At 34.5% G+C, this 23,925-nt stretch overlaps 1 protein-coding gene and 2 long non-coding RNA genes across 4 annotated transcripts in view; 1 reads left to right on the plus strand and 2 right to left on the minus strand.

The window, feature by feature from the left end:
- Nucleotides 1–6,041: 6,041 nt before the first annotated feature.
- Nucleotides 6,042–23,925, minus strand: part of LOC149797863 (uncharacterized) — a 39,832-nt gene continuing 21,948 nt past the window's right edge. The window contains exon 3 of the mRNA XM_089960491.1: nucleotides 6,042–7,008. Coding sequence (XP_089816617.1) covers nucleotides 6,722–7,008 — 287 coding nt within the window. The 3' untranslated portion in view covers nucleotides 6,042–6,721. The remainder of the gene's footprint in view (nucleotides 7,009–23,925) is intronic.
- LOC149797864 (uncharacterized) lies at nucleotides 17,397–20,100 on the minus strand. The gene is made up of 3 exons (XR_016421894.1): nucleotides 19,962–20,100; nucleotides 19,240–19,336; nucleotides 17,397–18,382 (listed from the first exon to the last, which is right to left on the minus strand). It is a non-coding gene; the product is annotated as an uncharacterized LOC149797864 (long non-coding RNA).
- On the plus strand, nucleotides 20,529–23,566 carry LOC149797865 (uncharacterized). 2 transcript variants are annotated; one of them, XR_016421892.1, is made up of 3 exons: nucleotides 20,529–20,718; nucleotides 21,407–21,501; nucleotides 23,393–23,566. It is a non-coding gene; the product is annotated as an uncharacterized LOC149797865 (long non-coding RNA). The 2 variants fall into 2 exon arrangements; XR_016421893.1 differs by lacking the exon at nucleotides 23,393–23,566 and having other exon boundaries at nucleotides 21,407–21,684.

Here is a 23,925-nt window from a genome sequence, read left to right on the forward strand (position 1 = left end):
ATCCGTAACGAAGAGCGCTTTAGACCACTCGGCCACTCGGGGCCCCGGGGGGGGGGGGGGGTAGGTAAAATACATTGAGCTGAAACATTAAAAAAAGAAATTCTAAAGGGTTCATCTGATTTGCTTTTGGAACCATTATTAAATTCACTTTACTATGCCTAGATATGCTACCAGATAAACATATACAGTAATGAAAGCTAGACTTTATGGAATAATATTTTGTTCTTAAAACTAAATAATTTGAGAACACTGACTTATCCATTTGCTTAACAATAATCATCTAGTCACCATGAAGTCGGGCGACATGCATTTAAGCTCTCTCTGATGAGCTGACTTTTGAAAAGGAGTTACGTACACGTATTTTAATTTGTTTACCTCTTTTTCAAACAATAAAGAGTTATCAGCCTACTGTAATTATCATGTAAACAATCATACAATAGATGATAAAACACCAATTGGGTTGATAGTGTTTAGGCTGTTTGATTAGGCATTTAATGAATTAGAAATGGCTATAATAATTATGGATACGTGCTTTATTAAGCATGCCTGTAAAATAAATCTCATTTTTAACATGTACAAGTATTACCTAATTACTATAAAATAGGCGACATGTATTAAAATAATCTTTGAGAAGAAGATTGTTTAGGGTCAGGAATCTTGCCATATAATGCAGCCCGCAATCTTTCCATGGTTGTGTTAGGGCTTGAAGTCTGTGTACCACGAGATGTACACATTTTTCATTAAAAGAAAAAGGTTTGCCAAACATCCTTTTAATGAAAAATGTATACGAGTGGTTTATAATTGATACAGTGTACATACTGAACATATATTATATTTATATCGCATGCAGATACATGTGTTTGCACTCTGAATGAAGTTTAAGATTGACTACAGGCAACTGTGTATTGACCGAGCGAATGAACTACTTGAATCCGTACAATATGTAGTATGTGCCTTTTGTTGCTATTTAAAATCACCTTTGCAATTTTATATGCTGATTGTTTTCTTTTTGAGTTTCTACTTTTTACCTTGATAAAATCATAAGACACATTTATGATTTAAAATTGAAAGATGGTATTAATGAAGAAAGTAGAGAACTACAAACATATGATTAGCTCAATCATTGACATGAACGATCACCCTTTCATGGACCAGTGTATGGAAATTAGTGTGGAATAGAAACCAAGCGAAAAGATGAACAAACAAGAGGTAATTAAAATATTTCAATATATTTACAGTTGATCTAAATAATTATTCTGCTTTAATAACAGTACTAACGACCATAAACACTCTCTCTCTCTCAGTCTCTCTCTCTCCCTTTGGTTGGCTTGAATTAACTTTTACCATCATTCATAAGTCCAGAGGCATCTTGGGATGACACAAATTTAAATCCTCCTGTTAGCTAGTCTTTTCATAGATTTTTGCCTGTATCTTGCTAATATGGTCCAGAGAGAGAGAGAGAGAGAGAGAGGAGAGAGAGAGAGAAAGAGAGGGAGAGAGAGGGGGGGTGGGTGGACATTTTCATATTTAATTAATAATAATTGATTTTAGAACATTATATAAGGTTTAAAAAACAACAACTAAACATTAGATACACAACAGTATGGACCGCTCGGGTGGACTTGTGGTTAGTGAGTCCACATCAGATGCAGGAGGTCGCAGGTTTGATCCCCGGCCGAATCATACCAAAGACTTATAAAAATGGTACTGCTGCCTCGTTAGGCACTCATCATTAAGAGGTTAGTGTTAGGAATGGTCGGCCTAGTGTCAGGATAATATGACTGGCGGGGGACATCATGCTACATGTCTGTGGCATGGTTCCCAGTGCAATAACATCACTATAAACTGCCACTCTACAGATATCGTAGGATATGACTGAAAACTTGCTACGGCTACGTTAAAAATTCAGATCACAAACACACATCATAGTACATGTATGAGTACCACGTAACCAAGAAATTTACCATATAATGTCAACAGGGTTTGTAACTTTTTATCTTTGATTATATAAATCCCAAGGCAAGTGCCCACATGCTATTACAATGAACCATATACTTGTATGTTACTTGGTTTAAGTTTAATTTCAATGTTTTCATGCATCCCAAATTCTTTATTTCCCTCTCTCCAGGTTCCTGAGTATGGGAAGCAGAAAGGATTGCAATTAAATTGTGTACTCATTTAGAAAATGGGGATTATTAATATTTGTATCATTATTTTCATACGTCACTAGTGATTAATAAGTGGACAGAGGCAACGGCACCATTGCAAGAATGTTTATATATTCATGCTACATGGGCGGATCACAAATTGATATACCAACAGTATTGGTATATCAAATTGCTTTATATCAACACTATAAAAGCCATGTTATTTTTAATACATATATATATATATATCTCTGTAACTGACAAAATAGAATATAAATATATACTACCTGTTGTCAAAACTTGCTTCAAATATTCATGTTATGTCATGGATTACAAACTGGAAATTATACACTTTGACAGGGATAGACTGATTATAGAAACTATGGACCATTGGACCATTATGTAAAAGAAGATTGCGATATATGTAATCATACAAAAAGGTGATGACATATGTACTTTGGGGAGATCGCAAAATATGAAAATTGCAAATCATAAAGAATTACTAACTGTACATGACCTCTCAGTATTTTTGTATTTCCCACGGGATAATGCCCAAGACTAATATAAACTTATTCCTGGCATCAGGCAAGTAGATTCTGAAAGTCCTAATAACAATAATACAAGTGTTTATTATATTCTGTATCAAACTGATGACTTGTGCTAGTAACTGATGACGAGATTTACAACTTCAACAATTGTATGAGATAGGTGATGGGGAGAGCATAAAATCAAATTCACTTATTTTTTATTCCTACCTTTTGAACATCTGACATTATCAATATTCAATTGTTTACATGTAATATATTGCATTAAAACAGTTTCAGATCACATATCGCAACAAGTTCATGATCTCTCCTCCAAGAAGATCAAACTAATAGGACCAAAGCAACACTGTTGTGTCCATATTAGATATCAGATCAACATCATTTTTGTTTAGAACAGACTAAACATCATACGTTTTTCCATGAACACCCGATGGCTATATAACTTTCTATTATGGGGTAGAAAAACGATTTTCAAGATGCCTACCATGGTGGCCATGCTTAACATCAGATCGGCACCATTTTAATTTAGGACCAAGACATTACAAGAAGTCTCTTGGTGAGAACCTCATATTGGTGCGACTATCCGCTCAGAAGTAGTGAGAACAATATTGTCAAGATGGATGCTGTGTTGGCCATGTTGAATTAAACATTCAACAGTGGCATCATTTTCATTTAGAACCAATTAGACTACGTGTGGTGAACTTTCATGGCAATCCTCAAGGTTGAGTTGTATCAGTAGACAATGCTTCTTTACAATGTGTTATCTTCACATTTTTATATGATAAATCCAATGAGCATAGTTCACTTTTAAGTGATCATGCATGTGAATATCTGAATAATTTCATTGAATTTTATTGTAAAATACCACCATGGAAACAAGGTATTACCTGAGAAGAATATGACAAAATCTAGGGATTCCCCTCCTCATTGTTCTAAATTATGCACCAATCATTTTTGGACTAAGGATGGGAGCGGAGTTCTGTACAGTTGTAAATTTCCGTTCACTTTCTCAGCTCTCCTTGACTAAAGACATACTCAATTCAGTTTGAAATACATTTTTAGACCAATGGTAGCAGGGGAACCCCATAATGCTGTAAACGTCAGGTTCCTTTTCACTGTTCTCAAAAGATCCATTGTTACAGCGGTATTTTGCAATAAAAGCAAAATTGGTGGTGGTTTGTCCTTGTATGTATTATACAGTTGGTACAATGCAAGGATTTTTTCTCTCAATACAAATGTGGGTAGTAGCCAAGACTCTAGATACTGCTGACATATAAAAATGCAACTTTAAAAACATTTAACAACACTTGTGCTGTATATTTAATTTGTATTTGTTGGCCTTTATGATTATTTGTTACGTATATCTAAATTGTGATATTGACCTTGGTCAGTAATTGAGTTTAATACCTACCTGACAAAACCCTTATTTTTGTGTAAACAATATAATACATAACTAATATTTATATATGATTTTAGATTATATATTAAGATCAATATTACTTGAGATAAACGTTTACTTGAGTTTGAATTTAGGACCCTGGTGTTCCTCTTGGGAATTCCAAGTGTACTTGCTGCATTACATGTTCTTAACTGAAGTTTTAATAAGAGACCTGACCTTGTTTAAAACTTAAAATATTCTCAAAAAAACCTTCATCCTGTTTTTAAATCTTGTTATTAAATGTTGTTTTTTTTTTTTTACAATGGGAGAAGGAACAGAACATCTTTATTGGATGTCTTAACATCAGTTTTTGAAAATTCAATTTAGGATGCATTTCAGTTAATATTTGAGAGGACTCATTTCTTGACATTATTCACTGGAATTTCAAGGTACTCATTCTTACTTCTTAGACTAAATCACTATTTTGGAAATGTACTGAATTGATTTAAGATGTTTTGGATTATATCACCCCGATACATGAAGACTGTTGGCACATTAGCACATTCGAGGCTATTGACATATCAAGTTCAATCTTGGAATTTGTTTGCATCACTACTGGAATTCATTTGAAGAAGAGAAAGACAACCGCAATTTCAGAAAGAAGAAAGAGAGATAGAGAAAATATGTAAATGGAGTGTGTGTGTGTGTGTGTGTGTGTGTATGTGTGTGCAATTTGGATATTTATCATAGCTTTAACAATTTTTCAGTCATATCACTACAATGTCTGCAGTGTGGCAGTGTATAGTGATGCCTAGAACTGGGGTATCATGCTGCTTTCCCACCAAGACACATTATCCTAACACCAGGATAACAAGTGCCAACATTAAACTCTTAATGCTGAGCACCTAGTGTGGAAGCTGTACCATTTTTGTGTCTTTGGTTCGAACCAGCAACCTCCCCCATCCAGGACTGATGCTCTAGCCACTAGGCCAACGGAGTGGTCTATAGGCAAATGGAAATAAAAAAGAAGAGATGAAAATACAGAGAGAAAATGAAAAAGGGGAAATGCAATTTAGATTAAAAAATTAGGACTGAAAAGTGAAAAGCGACCCTCCCTTTACATGCACGCTTGTGTTTTGATGCTATCATAAATAATAGGTTAGTATCAATTGTTAGAGAAGAGGAAGTAGATCAATATGGCCAAGAGAGCATTGAAATATATTTGTACAAAGTGTACTTATTGGCAAAACTAATAAAATAGCACTTCATTGTCATTGCAACAAAGTATTTATTATGATGTGGTTATGGAATGTGTCTTGAGGGGTGATGAGATGGTACCTGATATATGTCAACAAAGGTTAGGAATTTCAAAATGGAAAGTGGATAGACCTCTATTGCAACAAGATAGTGCATGCTATTTCTGACTGCTAAAGATTGAAAAATAAGCAACATAATAAAGACAGATTTTCCAATGGTTCCTATTTTAAGAGACCATGGTCACAGTCCTACACTGAAAGCAATAAATTTGTTGGATCAAACAAATCAGTCTGATTTTATTATTGAGAATTACAAGCCATTTATGTTGAAAGGTTCTATAGCACATGTGGGCAATTCTACCAAACCTATTCAGATATAAATATTAAGGGACACAGGAGCTTCTCAGAGTCTATTATTATCAGGTACATTGCCAGTATCTGAGAAATAGTCTGGTCAGATTGTTCTTATTCAGGATGTAAAGTCAGGCTTTGTTTTTCCTCTCCAGTGTAGTGAACTCGTGACCATTGGATTACGAAACGCAGTGATCCACCTACTGAGCTGCTATGGCCACCTACCCAATAATGTTTGAAACCAAAGAATTAAAAATAAATAACAGTAGGAAGCTGAGAAGAAAAAAAAATGATTAAATGGTTAAATTGCATTATAATTTAATTGAGCCAGATAAGCATGTATAAATATGACACATATTTCACTGCATACAGTAAATGTTTAATATAAAAGATGTAACCCAAGTAAAGTCATTTCAGTCAATATGTCATTATTGAATAAATACAAGAAGCTGGTCACAGCCTGCATATTGAGCCCACTCGTGAACAACATTCAAATTCTTGTTTACAATGGTAGTAAAGTGAAAGAAAGTAAAAACTGTACCATTGAGGGTAATCAAAGGGTGTTGACAGATGAATGAAAGGACATCAACTTCCATCTAAAAATGGCATCACAGGAAGACATATGCAATACTGCTGCATTGTTACATGAAAACATCATCTTATTTATCATTACTGTCTGCATGGACAACCTCTATTATAATCAGATAAGGTAGTTCCTTCCAAACTTGATGAAACGTCACACTGTCAATTTGTTTTTGGAAGGAACACCAAGAAGCAAGACAATTTCCTTTGTAAAGTGTAAATGTATTTGAGTAATTCAAACAATTTCATCTTTACTTATTCAGAGAAAGAAGCAAACAAAGTTTAAGTTATCCCTAAGACCAAAACTGACACAAATGAGACGTGGGCAGCATACCTTTGAACACACTTAAAACAGGTGCATAATACACGTCAAGAATATGGATGTGACATAATCTCATCGATTAACATTTTAAACATCTGACAAACAGAACAGTTGCATAAACAGATTCATCTGAAAGATGTTTAATACTTTTTGCCTTCAGAATATTCAGACAAACTTAGGTTGGAGCAATAGAATTGTATTAGACTTGCATTTAAGGTATGCAATGTCCCATTAATCTGGCTCCATGGACACCTTGCCATAGTAGCTTCCTTCTTCTTTGCCTCTTCACATGTTGCTTTTCCTGGTAGTGAATCAGTTCTTATAAATTGTCCCAGTTGTCTTTCTACAGCTGCCTTCTCCTCCATAGAACATGGTATTCTAGTCATTTTCTTCCCTTTTGTTTTCATACTTGATTTGCAGTTTTTACCTAAAACAAAATATTCCCTTTTACTTTCAGATCGTACATTCCCTAAACATTGATACCATTTGAAATAGGAATTGTTGAACTGTTTACCATGTAAGAGCTGTTCCATTAAAACATACATGGAACCCAGGGAAGGCACTTTTAAAGTCATTACTCACCCAAAGATACAATTTCGAAATTTCTTATCATTGTAATATGAACTCTGTGAAATCAAAGTACCATGGCATATAGTTTTATAACACTGCCTTCCCTGGGTACCACGTATGTTTAAATGGAACAACTCTAAGCAATGTAAATAAACCAATACTGACAATAGGAAACATTAACATTAGGGTCTTGAGTACACACTGACAAATATATTATTGTAACATACTATTAATTTGTTTTAACAGCAACAGCTACCAGTGAATATCATGTACAAGCACGGTAAGTGTAAAAGTTTTAACCTCAGTATCACAGCCATAACCTTTATGAGTTGTAGCCAGTAAAAAAGTAAACAAGTTTAACTGTTAACATCTCCAGCAAAATATCAAATCAAAAATGGAATAATGCAGCATTACCTAATATGATTTAGATATACTGGAACAATTAGTTTCGACATAAGATGAACTGAGTTTAATATTGTGAGATACAGTCATCACCAATTTCTGTTAAACAATCTTGAAAGTACAGATGTTAGCATTAACAGTGATTTCTTTATTTTCATGTGAAAGCTTGTAGTATGTAATAAATATATTTCTGATGGTGCTATAATGTTCTGAAATATAATTATTTTGATAGAATAAAAGGTCCAAGCAATCTAGTATGATACATTTAAATGACATGTTATAATCAAGTAATTTCAACTTATAAATGTTACTAAGTGCATATCCTTAATACATGAGCTCGTCTTCCAATACAGATTATCACCGGTTCTTGCAATTAGTTGTTTGTGGTAACTATTAAGAAAGGAATTCACAACCTTAGTGGTTCTTCTGATCACATCTGGGTTTTTTTAAAGCACTGCACATTAATTTATTTCAAGTGCTAAACTCCAGGGGCAAGAAGTTTAATATATTATCTTCACAAAATTCTGCTGTTATGTAAATTTAATTTGCAATGCTTGTTAGTTTTTTTTAATAAATTTTGTATTTCATTACATGCTATTGTAATGTAACATTGCATGTTGGACTTGACTATGTCCAAAATTGAGTTCATCTTCTGCTTGACCTGAACTGATATTTTCTAAATTTTATTTTGTAAACAAATAATACATAGCTAAAATATTCTCTATGTGTATAGGCTTAATATCAGGATCATTATTAACAGAAGAAGTAAATATGTTTGTTTGGGTCTGGGTCTAGGTTGTTAAATTCCCTTAGTTTAATTCACATAGTCCAGGTTCTGCTTTCTAATAATAATTAACATTTAAATTTTGTAAGCATCAGGAGCATTCTAGAAGGTTACTGTCAATTAGGTATTAGGTTTTGTTTTAGAAAATGCTAATAGTGACATGAGGTCAAGTAGAGTACTAAGTAAACTTGTAATTGAGAGGATTTTTCAGTCATGCATTAAGATCTAGCACTTTCAAGTTGAATTATAAGTTGTGTTTATTCCGGGCTGGAATCTTTTTCTTCAAATTATTGAATTCAAGTGATTATTTTTTCTGGAAATACAAAAGTGCTGTGACAAAAATCTTGGATAGAGACAGCCACTGGAATACATAGTGAATTCAAACCTGGAATTATATTAATGTGATTCAACAAAAGACTGTTGGAACATGAACACTCTACAAGCTACTACAGACACAGCAAGAACCTCAGTTTTGGATTTAACTTATTCAGGTTTTAAATGATTAGGACTTGTGTCTGTAATTCTAGGATTATTTGGGATTAAATTCATAATACCATAAGTTCCTTTTAATTACATTTTCACTTTTCATTCTTGGGAAATAAATTATTTGTTGAATTTTACAAAGCTAATTGCTTTTCACTCTTTTCTGTTACTTATCTTAACTCATTTGGCCCCAGAGGTTTTTGTAGTTTTTGCCTGAAATGCACGTAGGAAAGACATTTGGGGGGTTCTTTCTGAATACATCATAATACATTGGCCTTCAACAGATTTTCCATGAGACTAATGCCTAGTTGTATTAGAAATGTCATTTTCCATTTGTTTTTTTGCTTGCGCATGAGTAGAAGGGTAAAAGTTGGAAATTTTTATTATTTTTTTTTGCTTAATGGACCCATAATTTTTATATGGAGACCGCTTTTTATTCCAAATGCCCACCTTATCCTAGTTTTTGCAAAGGTTCGCCTGTCTGTGTGCAGTTCAGACTGGTCTGCCTTAGATCTGAGGCCAAAAGGTCTAAAATCCGGACACAAAATTGCATTCTGACCACAAGCAAATTTTGGGTGAAAAAAAAACGGGTCCAAAAAATGAGGTTTATCCCTCTTTATTTTGTAGTGCAACTAGAACTTCCAGATTATTTGGTATCATTTTAGAGCTATATCTGTCTGTTTTTGTAACACCACCCATGTTGGTGTATCTTAAATGACCTTGATGCTGCAGAGCTCAGAAATAGGCTACAGCCTCATCACACCTACAGATGGGATTGGGGCTGAATCTGTTATTCAAGTTTATGGAAATTTCTTAGAAATTGTCAAAGAATGGCTCGTTTTGTAACTTATGTGCAATACTGATGCACAAATGATGAAATAAATAAGTAATATTTAGATTTGGTGATGTCACCAAAATTCTCCCATTAACTCATTCAGCCCCAGAGGTTTTTGTCGTTTCGCCTGAAATGCTTGTAGGAAAGACATTTGGGGGGCTATTTCTGAATACATCATAATACATCAACTTTCAACAGATTTTCCATGAGACTAATACCTAGTTGTATTGGAAACATCATTTTCCATTGGTTATTTTTCTTGCACATGAGCAGAAGGGTAAAAGTTGGAGTTCTTTTATTTTTTTTTGCTTAATGGACCCATCATTTTCATATGGAGACCGCTCTTTATTCCAAATGCCCACCTTATCCTAGTTTCTGCAAAGGTTCACCTGTCTGTGTGCAGTTCAGACTGGTCTGCCTTAGATCTGAGGTCCAAAATATGAGGCTTTTCCCTCTGTATTTTGTAGTGCAACTAGAACTTCCAGATTATTTGGTATCATTTTAGAGCTATATCTGTCTGCTTTTTTGTAATACCACCCACGATGGTGTATCTTAAATGACCTTGATGCTGCAGAGCTCGGATATAGGGTACAGCCTCATCTAGCCTACAGACAGGATTGGAGCCAAATCAGTTAAGAGCATATATCTTATATCTTGCTATAATCTGACCTTTAAAATTGGTACCTATCAAATATGTGAAAATGGTGAGCTATTATGTATATTTGCATGTAGTTTCATCATCATATTTCAAGAAGCTAAAAAAAACTACATATCGGATATGCAAAACACATCAGACAGAAAATGTTTTGCTGTGCATGACACTGTCTATTTATGATACATATCTGGGTTAAATGTCAGCAAAAGGAAATATAAAACAAAACTGCAGAACAATCAGACAGACTTTGGATAGCACATTGACAACATCATCCTTCCAGTTATTTTTAACAATAATGAGAAATATTGGATTGCAATAGGAAGAAAAAATTATCAATATGTAACATGAGTCATTAAAATCAAAGTGATTATATTTAAACCAATTAACTGGAATGCCATTTATTCAAGCTGAATGTCATTTATACCTAAACTTTGTGCTTTACATCATTTCAGTATTTATAGGAGCATTTATCAAGCCCATTATGTTCATATCTTCCAAGGAATCAGGATAATCAGTATTTGGCTGCATCAACAACCCATTCACGTTTTTGCTATGCAACAGACGTTAGAAGCATTATAAGAAGCTGCTACTAGGGTACCAATCAGTCATACCATGTAGGGCATCACCCCTGATGATATATTACTTCACTGTCTCCAGCATGTATTTGGCATTCATGATACAGCCTTACTGTGGTTCAAGTCCTACTTGGTCAACAGGACACAAATTGTGTCTGCAAATGGAATACACTCCAGCCCAGTTAATCTATCTTGTGGTGTTCCACAGGGGTCTGTTCTTGGACCTGTTCTCTTCATTCTATACACTCAGCCACTCTCAAGTGTCATAGATCATCATCCAGTGTCTCAATCACCAACTGTATGCTGATGACACCCAAATATACAAATCTAGCCACCCAACTGAAGTTGATGCTACCATCCAAGGTGTAGAGAGGTGATTTCTGATGTGAAATCATAGATGACATGTAACACGCTGCAGATGAATGATGATAATACTGAGGCCATTCTGATCACAACATAAAGACTTTCTCATTCACATCCTTTATCTCAAACAATAAATATCAGCAACACCAATATTAAATTCACACAGCCAGTATGAAACCTAGGTGTTACTCTGGACAGTACTTTCACAATGCACCAACATGTCATGAACATATGTAAGGCTGCATATCTTGAGCTGAGATGCATCAGCTCCATTCGCAAATATCTTTCAGTTGATGCCACTAAAACACTTGTGTGTTCATTAGTACTTTCAAGACTGGACTATTGTAACTCAATTCTGTCTGAAGCTGCTCAGATCATACTTAGAGTACCATGATCAGAGCACACCTCCCCACTGCTCTGTACCCTACACTGGCTATCCATTCGATCCAGAATCAAACACAAAATTTGTTCTCTGTTCTATGTTTCAATGACGGACTCCAGTCCAACATACCTATCCAACCTCACCCATGTGTACACACCAGCAAGATACTTACGCTCCTCTTCTGAAAATCATATACTCATTATTCCCACTATGAAAACGAAGTCATATGGACAACGTTCTTTTGCATACCAGGGCCCAGCAACATGGAATGAATTGCCTATTGAACTTAGACCCAAAGACAAAGTAATCCCATTCAAGAGTGCGCTTAAAACTCACTTATTTCGACTGCAAGAACAAACTTAAAGACCTAATAATGTTCCTACCTTAAATATTTTCAACATGTTTTTTATGTTTTCTAACTTCATGGTGTTTGATTTTTGTAATCATATCCTTATATATGTTTTTTATGTTATAGGTGTTGTCTAATGTAGTAAAGCGTTTAGAGCTTCTAAAGATTAGGCGCCATACAAAGTCCTCATTATTATTATTATTATTATTACTAGTGGATTATCCATGTACTGCCTGAACAATCACTGATCTATAGCATAACCTATCAGCAGTCAACAACAAGGACAAGTTTTCAAGAATCTCTCTCATACAGTCCAATAAAAGTGCTCAGATTTGTTTCTAACTGTGTTAATCATACAAAATTTACTCTGATGCCTTTCTCCTTACAAAAGTATATACAGATAAAATCAGGCACTTTTTTCTTCAAAATGTGTTGACCATCATTTCATTAGACTGAAGAGTTATGGAAGCAGAAATATGCCTAATATGTGTGAACTAAGTGTAAATTTTCTTTTAACGAAGTGGTTAATAACTCTTGGTGGTCCAAATATTTAACAAAACTAAACTAGTTGATTCTATTTGGATATATTTCCAGAAGTTAAAAGGTGTAATGGTAATTTCAGTATGACCGAAGCAATTAGACAACGGAACATGTATGCAGCAGATATTATTTAGGAAATGTGTGTGATTTGAATTTTTTTATGTAGCTTTAAAATATTTTAAGTCATATCGCAATGATGTCTGCAGTGAGAAAGTTTATTGTGATGTCTAGCAATAGGCATTAAGCTACAGACATGTAGCATCTTGCCCCACTCAGTCACAGTGTCAGCATTGGCCTTAACAAATGTGGGGCCCGATTTGGAACATTTTGGTGGGTCCCCTCTGGATTTATGCACATGACCCCTTGGGAACAAGGTATTTAAAAATAATCTTTAAAACAAGTTTTATAGGATGTCGAACTTAAATTTTTTATGATACTGAACTTAAAATCGGTCCCATCAGACTAAGACCGACCCTGCAGTCACAATATCCTGACACCTGGCCAACCAGTTCTAGCACTAACCTCTTAATGCTGGGTGCTAATCGAGGCAGCTGCTAGTACCATTTTTATGTCTTTTGTATGACCCGGCCGGGGTGTGAACCCACAATCTCCCTCATCTGAGGCAGACACTTGGCCACTGGCACGGTTTGCTCAGGAAGTAAGACAATTACCAGCCCTAATCCCACTATACTTATCAGGGGTGAAAGCTTACACAGTAAGACTAGGGTAACAGTGTTATGTTACTCATTTAGCAACCTTAATACTATATTAGTCAATCATTGAAGCATTAATTTCTAATTTTGGAGACAGTAATGCAGCCATTGCTTTTAAAATTCAATTCTTTACTGACCATTTAATGGGGCCTTCAATGGGACAACTATTTAATTCATAAACACCATTTAAGATTCAAATAAAGCTATCATAAAAACACATTAAATACCGCATATGTAATAAAAACTATGCACTATTCATTTGATTCTGTAGAAAGCATTGATAAGGAATCTCAAGATAGAAACAAAGTGTTTTGACAAGGTATGCCCTCCTTACACACAGAGGCAGGGTTCTCAACAGATTTCCAAACTAAAGATTCATTTGAAAATTAATTCCAAAATCTCAAGGGCATTTTACTATATGTCTTCTCAAAGGTTGTAATTTAAAGCATTCCTAACACTATGCTGTATAAGTTTCGATATTGCAGCTATATTAATGTGCTTTATACACAAGAAATCATGGTTTAAAAACATCAGATACAATAACAGTTTCATCCTACCTCATTTTAATGATGCACTGTTTTGAGTCAAGTCATAAACTCCCAGTTCTAGCAATATGACTGTTAAAGCTGCATTAAAAATCCAAATCACACACAACTCCCAGTTCTCATGAGAATGAATCTCTCAATGACAAAAAGTTACTTGCCATAAAAAAATCTATTACACTAATTAAGTTCTCATCAAAGTCCTAGAAAACTATTTCAATGAGGCAAACCAACCTCTGCCTAAAACAGTCAGCTACTAAACATGTGTTGGCAATCTGACAGACAGTGGACATTTACATCAGTAACACTGTTCAGAGTACTGTAATGAAATCCCAAGTTCCATGAGGAGCTGTTGTAACCAATTTTCTTAGGTGGTTCTTTGTTACCGTAAATACCTTTATAATACATTTCATAGCTGTATCAGTGTCCTTTATATTTGTTTTAGGGGCCCCAAGTGGCCAGTGTCTAAAGCACTCAGCGTTCCTGATCACTGCCACCTCACCTCTGTCTGTGTGGGTTTGAGTCTCAGGCTTGGCTAACGTGGGTACTTGAGATAGCTTGCCAAAAACAACATTTGATATGTATGAAAGTACTATGATCTTAAATCTGATGATAAAAGCTATTTTACTTTATAACTCAATTTCCAACAATCCTCTGAAAGAATCTTGATATTTAACTCAATCTGACCTATATACTTTAGTTCCTATGAAGATAATCATAATAATGGTAAGAATGATAATAAATTGAAATCAAAATCTTCTCCTGTAACTTTGTCTTTTGTCTATGATTATCTGCACTTCTCGAGGAATGAATAATGATGGATGCATACGCCCATTGCCCATTTATTTTTTTTAAAAATGGGTCACAAGCTAAATCTGATTTTGTTTGGTAATAAGTAAGCAATTTTATTATAATGCCATCATGATTTTCCCCAAATTTTATTATTTTTGTTTTTGAAACAAAATCTCTCCCCAATCAAAATTATAAATATAACAAAACCTTTAGGAATGTTAAAGTGAGTTTTTTGTCTTATTTGAGTTTTTAATGTACTACTGTTGTTAATTTAAAACACTGTTTTTTAATGGAGCATATATTACAACAGTGGCACAGGGAGTGGTAGACTTGTGTGAAGGTGCGAAGTTTGACAAATCTTAACTCGGGTAGTTTGGGAGCCATATATTTATGGATGACATCACCAAGATTTTGTTATGGTCAGATATCACCTAGAACATCAGTGAAACAAATATTACAACAGACGTATTTGCCCAAGAAAGCTGTTGTCAACACTGTACATTGATGTAAGCAATGGCAATGCTGCTGACTACTGTATATATGTATGGGATAGTCCTAAGCTGAATAAAGTTCATTAGGGCTTAGTGTGGAAGTGGAGAAGTATAAATAGCCATTTGCAGAGTTTTCCAAATTTTAGAATTAATTTTCTGCAGGAATATACATGTTGATGTGAAAGTGCTCTCACATATCACTTGCTGACATGGTCATCCCATTCAATAACAACAGCAAGTTCCACTAAATCGAGCTCAAACTATAGTCTAACTACACTTCCCCATTTGTTTGTAACCCTCCCCCAATTTAAAAAGCAAAAGGCACAAATGAGATCAGAGATTCTCAGAACTTAATCAGTTCATTTATTGATTTACAATTTCAAACTGATTATGCCAAGGGTGTCCCTAACACAGTTATCATCTGAGCATTTCATTTCAAATGAAGTTTTCAGTTTAACAGACAACCATACTTGTCAGTCATTCTGGTTCCTGGACAAGTCAATTTTCAGTGAAGTGGTAAATGCAGGACTACACATGTATGTACATAGAAGGAAAATACTATGTTGTCTGCTTCTGATATTTACAATGTCAAATCAAGCACACACACAAAAAATGACAAATACAAATTTGCCTTTCCCGTGATTTAACAAGCGGTATAATTTTCATATTCATGAGCGGAAAGAGATATAAAACTAAACTCTCAACATTATGGTAATTTACGGCATTATCTGGCAGTTACTGAATAGGATGAACTACATCACTATCCTGTCTGAGGAAAGGATACTCACCCATAGTATATACAATATGCTGTCGTGATAGTATGGAAAGACCATAAGCTTGAAAGGTGCGGAGGATGCTAGTGTTATTGCCTCTCGGGTCACAGTCAGGTTAGAAATTCAATGAATGAAATGACTAAATTCTGTGCACTTTTTATCACATTAAAGATTTGCTATTGACGGGGTACAAGCAAACGGGGAGCTCTATCTATCTATAAATATGCTGACAGTCATACTTAGGCTTGGCTATTAAGCAACAGATGGTGTGTGGTCAAAGATAAAGTAAAGACGGAAGTGATAGGACAGGCAGAAGAGTAATGATAGGAAGGGCAGAAATAAGTAAAAGAGTGTCAGTGTATGTTTTCATCCCTTAATATTCAGACCAATCCGGCTACAAAAGCAGTGATGAGATAAGGACCTCCAACCGGCATAGTCCTGAGAATCACTAGGTCTTACTTGTAGCTGACTAGTTCATTAGAATGTGATTTTGGAACACTCCTGCTTGTGAGATACCAAGTCAGGATTCAGACTATAGTAACCAAGTTTGTTTATCAACGAGTCTGTCATGTACAGAGCCTTATTTTCTGTTGGGGGATATATTGTGTCATCAAGAGTGAGAACTGTACTAGTTTGAAAGGGACGAACCATTTACTTTTCAAGGGTATCAGGTACTGACACGGGGGTATTCCATTTTCCTTTCCTTGCCTTGTTTATCTGACTTTTTTTTCTCGGTGTTTTTTGGAATAAAAAACCAAGAAAAAGCACAATATTCTTCTTGTACTATTAAGTTCATATTCTCTCTCGACAATCAAGTTGAAAAGGAAATGGAGAGAGAGAGAAAGAGGGAACCAGTTCTTCATTTTCCAACATCAATGTGAACTGTTTTGACATGCCCGGCTGTACTTTTTCCATCGTATACTCTGGAAAAGGATGGAATACGATGGAAAAACATGGAAAACCCTGGAAAACGATGGAAAAATGAAATATTCTGCAGAATTTAGCATGGAAACCCTGGACATTGTGCATGGAAAATGCTGGACATGCCTGGAAAATGCTGGACATTTTGGACTTTGAAATTTTTCAGCATGGAAAACCCTGGAAAACGATGGACATTTTGGACTTTGATTTTTTTCAGCATGGAAAACCCTGGAAAATGATGGACATTTTGGACTCTGAATTTTTTTCAGCATGGAAAACCCTGGAAAAGCATGGACAGTTTAGACTTAGAAATTTTTGGATAAATTTCAGCATGGAAAACCCTGGAAAAGGATGGACAGTTTGGACTTAGAATTTTTGGGATAAATTTCAGCATGGAAAACCCTGGAAAAGAACTTAGTCAATTTTCAAGATTGGTACAAAGAATTATTTTGAATTACCTAAAGAAAGAGCAATCATGACTAAACTGCGCTGTAACACAGATTTTTGAACTTGAAACTGAACTATTATTTCAAACCTATGATAAATATACACTGAGAAATAGAGGACACAAGTCAAATAAACAAACTAAACCATACACACACACACACACCTGACCCCTGCTTTAAGAAAACAAACTACAAGTGCTGAAGTAGTACATCATTTATTGTATGTACCACATATGTAAATAAATGTTCATTATCAAAAGAACATCACTATACAAAAATGTTGGTGTAACACAAACTATACATGTATGAAGAGATATCCTGAAAAAATAGTTAAATCCTGACCAGAAAATATCTGGTGCATATAAAATCATAAATATGTCCAAATCTGTTCACCACTTGAGCTTGACACTACAGTGTATAAGTATGAAATTCTGCTGTGCAATGGTGAGAGCCATTTTAGTCCTTTTCATGATGATTGGGGAGAACAGTACCATAAATGGCATTTCCAATTTCAACAACAATAATAGGTTCTCAAAGACACTTGATCCTATTTTTGATGATGAAAGGAAGTCTTCTTTCTTGTCAGAGCCAACTTCATTCCAAGGAGATGTTTGCTCATAATTATTAGTTATGTACACCTGGACAGCCCCCAGTTTCACACATTTCTTCTTTATCGGAGTACAGTTTTTTGCAGATTTCACAATAAAAATTCTATTTGAGATACTCCTTACTGAATTCACATTTTTCCTTCAAATCTTTGACAATTGTCAATCCTGTGTTTGCTGAAGGAAGATGCAACTGAATTAAGTCCAAAAAGTCACATATTTAGCATCTGACAAATTATGTCTTGTTGGCAAAGCCCCAAGGACAATAACATGTTCAGACTTTGTGATTTCACTACAATATATATCTTGTTATGGGGCTATGACATAAAGCGGGGGATCTGTGACATGGGATGGGTAAGACTGAGTTGCTTCATTCACCTGATGATACTGTTCATCGTCTGAACTTGATTAAAACTCTATACTTTCTTCTGAGTCAGATGAAAAACTCATGTCACTGTCACCATATCTAGTTGGTTCATCTGTTGATATTCTCATTATATTTGAAGATTAGTATTACGTACAGTCACCAATTTCATAATATCCAAGACCAACAGAACTGGATTCACCTAGATCAACAACACTGTAATGAGAAATACAAATTTTAGTGAACATGTATAATTCATATTAAAATCTTAACATTCAAACATTATTGTTTTGTTGTGGGAATTGAATATGTACAGTTAATATTACACTGTTACAGTAGTTTAGTTTGACAAATCCAATGTTAATGCATGCATCATTTAAACATAGGTAATGCAAACATGATACACAATGAATGCATGTTAATGACAAGTAATTGATACACAATAATATACTCAATCATACAAAGTACATGTGATACAACATACACTTCATAAATGTATGTGATGTTTTCAGAAAAACAACTCAAGTTTCATAACGTTTTAGGGCATTATAAGAAAAATGAAAGTAAAAATTATATTTAACATTTTAAATGATTAAAAACTGAAGTATGACAATGCATAACAATAAATTATTAATCTTGTTCTGCAAGAATCAATACTGATCAGATATTTCCTGGAATTTCTGTAATTGGCTGATTTGGTTAAATATGGTGTACATTGTGCATATATTGTGTATGGTGTGTTGGATAACCCATACAGAGTGAATGTTCTGTTCAAACACGCACATTGAATATTCTGTCTGTAAATACTGAATGATTTCACCATATACTCAGAATTTGTTGAACTCTGAAAATTCCACTTAGTATTGTATAGTGAAATTTGTTTATTCCTTAAATTATTGATATGGTAATGAAACTGTGTTTAAGATATGAGCCATGTTAAGCTGTGAATGTACTAGGTAAGAACAAATGTATAAAGAATAATGCTTATCTTCACACAAATAAACATTGCTGTGGGAGACAGCTGCAGACATTATTTAAAATGTAAAAAAACTCTCTATTACTCCTGGAATTACCATTGTTTTCTCTTCCTCCAGTACATGGTGCTTTTAGGAATGGACTTTGTGGAATTAACTTCAAACTGCTTATATATTTTGTCCTGAACACCAGTACCTGTAATACACAAACAGCATTAAAACGTTTACAGACTCAGTACAGTCAGACTGATTAAAACATCAACATATCGTTCAAAAATCATCCTCATGGTAAAACTTGTGTACATTTTAATCTTGCTAAGATTAATGTGAAATTTTTCAAAATTTCTTTTTCCAGGACTTAAGTTACTTAAGTTATGATTTTACTTATATATGTAGCAGTCTGAAAATTTAGCAGTAACCTAAAGACCTTTTTGGACTAGATCTACAAATACTCAAGAAATTCACAACTTTATCATAATACCAGAGCAGTCCCTGTTTGGGCTTACATGTATCACTGGAGTTAACATTTCCAAGACTGACAATTACAAGGTTATGGCTGTTAAAATAAAATTCCACAAATTAGGTTGCTTTGAAAGTTATATATACATATATATTGAAAAACAAAAGTACCTACTCTAATTTTAAAACTGGTGCAAAAGGAAACTTGTTTTTGACCTTGTATATCTTTTCACATTTATTGAAATACTTGCTTACAATTTAATTACCAGTCATACATATATAGTGTTGGGCGGTTAATCATATAGTCAGTTTATACTTGGGCAAACGAGATAAAGCCGAGACTCCGTTTATTTCATACTCACCTATAATGTTTGGGTGTCCAGTTTGTGTTGTCTTTCCATTTGTGTTCCACACCTCGACACGATATTGCCTCTTGGTCGTAAACTTTGTCTTCTAAAACCACTTTACTGTAAACCAATCATTCCCCAACATATCCAAATCACGGCGTTGGTATCCGATGTATAGATATTAACTCTTTAGATAAATCATAAATCAAAAGAGAACAAAATGTCTGATTTTTCTGTCAAGTATTCGCCTTTACGTATCGGAGTCACGTTTTTGTCACGCAGAAATAGCCGAGGTTGTTCCGTATGATGATGGCTGATGAAGCTGACTATGATGGGATATAAAATTATGAACTTATTTTTTTTAACCAATTACTACATTGAAAAAGCCGACATATTTCGATTTCATGCGTTAGAACCAAATTTTCTGTAAAAAGAAAAAAAAGAAAAAAAAACGTTTCTGTAAATTTTGGTTCCAAATTCGGCACCGTAAAACGCTTTGGATAACCAGTCTAGAATTTGGGCGCAATTTTCGATTGGAGTGTCATTGAAATTGTAAAATATAAAATATCCCTGGATTTTAAGATGACCACTGAACCAGAAATATCCCTGGTTATATGGGTGAATGATCGTCCCATTCAGGGAGGCATAATCTGTATGGCTGATGTACACTCGCCACGAAAAGAAATGAAGGAATATCGCACGGGAGAGAAAGTGATGGCGGTTCGTCGTGGATTCAAGGGATACCATGAGTGTATTATTGCGAAAATAGCAGGTAAGTCATTACTCAGTCCAATTGTAGCAGAATTATTTGCACGGCCGCCAAATACCTTAGCTGCGAAAGACTTAGCGTGACGTAAATTTACGGAAAGCTATTACGAAATATATCCTATGGAACAATTTCTTTTTTTTATGCTGTTTGAAGACATAAATTAGACGTCAAAATAGTAAGGATATTGAAAGGTATGTGTTATGTTTTAAGCTTTGTTTACATAATTGGCAATATTTTTTACTTATCCTAATGCACAATGACCAGTCATCTCGTGTCTGTCTTTCAAAAAAGTTAGTACGTGCCGGCCTTGCGAATATACATTTCCAAATTGTAAATTTCACTTTAAATTTTATTCACCCTTGATATTATTAATAATCTGACTGGTATTTGTATTTTTTACATTTTCGTTATTATTTTCCAGACAGTGTGCTATTTGTAGCAATAAGTTATATTTGTTTTAATTAATTTCAGACTGCGACTCAGAAATATTCCAGTAGATCTCTTTTCCAATTAATCTTCAATTCAGATTATGGCTTGTTTCTGTCTATCCAATTTATATTCAGCCATTTCAGTAATATTTAATAGTAACTTATTGTATAATTAATAAGAATGTACAGTTGTAAACTGTTGGAAATGATTATCAATTTTCCTCACCAAAAATACTTGTTTAGTTTGTGTCCTTTAATTTCAGAAAAAAAGTGGCAAGGCACAGTTATGTAAACAACTTGATGGCGACAGCTTCATTGAAATTCTTCGATCTTTTAATTTGAATTAAGCAAGCGAGAGGTAATACCACATTTGTTTCAAATTCAAATGTCTAGAACATTAGCTGTAACCTGGAGTTGTGTATGTAGATAAGTAAATATATCAGAAACTTAGTGCATATGAATCATCATGGTGAAAATTTGGATTAAATTTTTTTTCACACCCAGCATGAGGCAGAAATATGTCAAATTTTGGATTTTAACAAAGCTGATAAATAAATATTCAGAATGCTGTACAGCTCTGGTGAATATATTGGCAAGACACTAACTGGGGCAAGAGCCAATAATAAGTACACACAAGGCCACCTCTCCATGACCAGTCCAGAATTCAAATAATTTATGGTATATTTTAAATTATTAACCATGCGTTTTAAACTTTGTTAACCTATGACAAAATATATGCCAAATTGTAACAAAATTTTTTTATGAACTAAGGCTGGAACATTATTATGAAATCTAAACGTATACACAACTACTACTTGAAACAATAGTGTAGACAGGCATTAATCAAATGGACAATGTAAATCTACTTTCAGTTTAAATGGTATAATCACAACTGCATGTATATGGTAGCCAGTTTGTGTGTGCGTGATTCAGATGTTTAGTAACATAGCTTTAACAAATGTTTAGTCACATCGCTACGATGTCTGCAGTGTGGCAATTTATAGTGATGTCTAGCACTGAGATATCATGCCACAGACATGTAGCATAATGTCTCCCACCCATTCACATTATCTTGACACCAGGTTGACCAGTCCTAACACTAACCTCTTAACCGTTTACCTTATAGAGCATAATTACAAAGTGCAGCATGCTATAAATAGAGCACCTGTTACCTATTCGACTCCATACGCATAGGCCTGCCTGTTAACTGTTAAGCAATGTAGTGTATTTTATGTTAAACAGCAATTGTAACCATTTTACATTTTTGGTTCACATCTATTATGTGTGGAAAAATTTAAGATTAAAAGTCTGATTGTTATAGCTGCGTAATTATTTTTCACTGAAGAATTTTTTACGTGCTTTCAAATCTTGAGAGGACTCATTTACCGTCATGTCAGTGAGGCTGCGTGACCAATCATAGCTGCCATTTCTCATACTTGAAATTTACAATTTGTCGTCTGCATCTACATCACTAAATCATCTGAATTTGATAATTTATGAAAACTAATTGCTGCCTGCATCAATATCAGAGCCTTTACCTAAGTTATTGAATCTTTCGTAGTTCTGATTCTAATCGTGAAAACTTCGTAAGTACTGAATGAAATCCGCAACCTCCATTTTGGAGAGTGGAGATTATGACCCAGTTACTTTAAATAGCAGATATCGACCAGGGCATAAACAGTGACCACGTGATCTGATGTAATTGTCATTCACAGAAATGAATGTAGTATCTAAATGGGGGTTTTCCCCGAAGGTGGCACTATGACAACCGGCTTAAAATGGCTGATGTTTACAGCAGGCGTCAAAAGGCGCTTCCTTGTGAATGGAGTAGAGGCATCAAAAGACGCTTGCCTGAGGTAAAGGGTTAATGCTGAGCACCAGGCAAGGCAACTAATAGTACCATTCTTTTAATAAGTCTTTGGTATGACTCGGTTAAGGGTTCAAACCTGTGACCTCTCACACCCGTAGCAGGCGCTCTAACCACTTAGACTTAGGCCACAGGAGCAGTTAGGTAGCCAGTTTAATTTGTGATGGAAACCACAGGTTTTTAGAGTCATCAAGCCAAGTGCCTCATTACAATTACCAACCTCAGGGATTGTAAAAGTACTGTAATTGCATGAAATGTTTCAGGCATAACTCTCATTCTCTCACTCCCCTCTCTCTCTCTATATATATATATATATGGGATTGAAATAAATTTGAAATCTTGCTTGATTCTATTCATTAATATACAATGATTTGTATTTCAGAAATCATGAAGGAGAAGTACAACATTGGGGAGGTGATGGTGAGACAGAGGCTTTGCGATTTGGTTAAACCATCAAGAGTACCATCACTTCCACAGACTCCAGTGGTGACAACAGAAAAATAAGAAATGTGGTGAATGAACTATGAAACAACACGTGTAAAAAAAAAAATATTTTAAATTTTTTTAATTAAAACTGAGATAGAAATTAACGTGAATTTTTGTTATTTTGTTGTTAAGGTTGCTTCAGAATAAATTCAGACTATAACTAGAGTAAGAGAACATATTTTTAGAAACTCGGATGATGTTAAGGAGCCAGTAATCTGGATTTTATGACACACCAGTAGAAGTGTAGCGATATTTATGACAACTTAAGCCATGTTGTCTACTGAATACTATTAAGCTACCAGTGACAAGTATAGTTTTTAATTTTGTTTCCTTGTTTAAAAGTTACTAAACATCACAGTCAATACAAGGAGTTGGTTGGGGTAATTTGGATCATGTTCTTCTTGAAATTATCATCAAATAAAAGTTGCA

This window comes from Sinohyriopsis cumingii, chromosome 6 (assembly GCF_028554795.1).
Source record: "Sinohyriopsis cumingii isolate HCF-2022 chromosome 6, ASM2855479v2, whole genome shotgun sequence".
NCBI lineage: Eukaryota > Metazoa > Mollusca > Bivalvia > Unionida > Unionidae > Sinohyriopsis > Sinohyriopsis cumingii.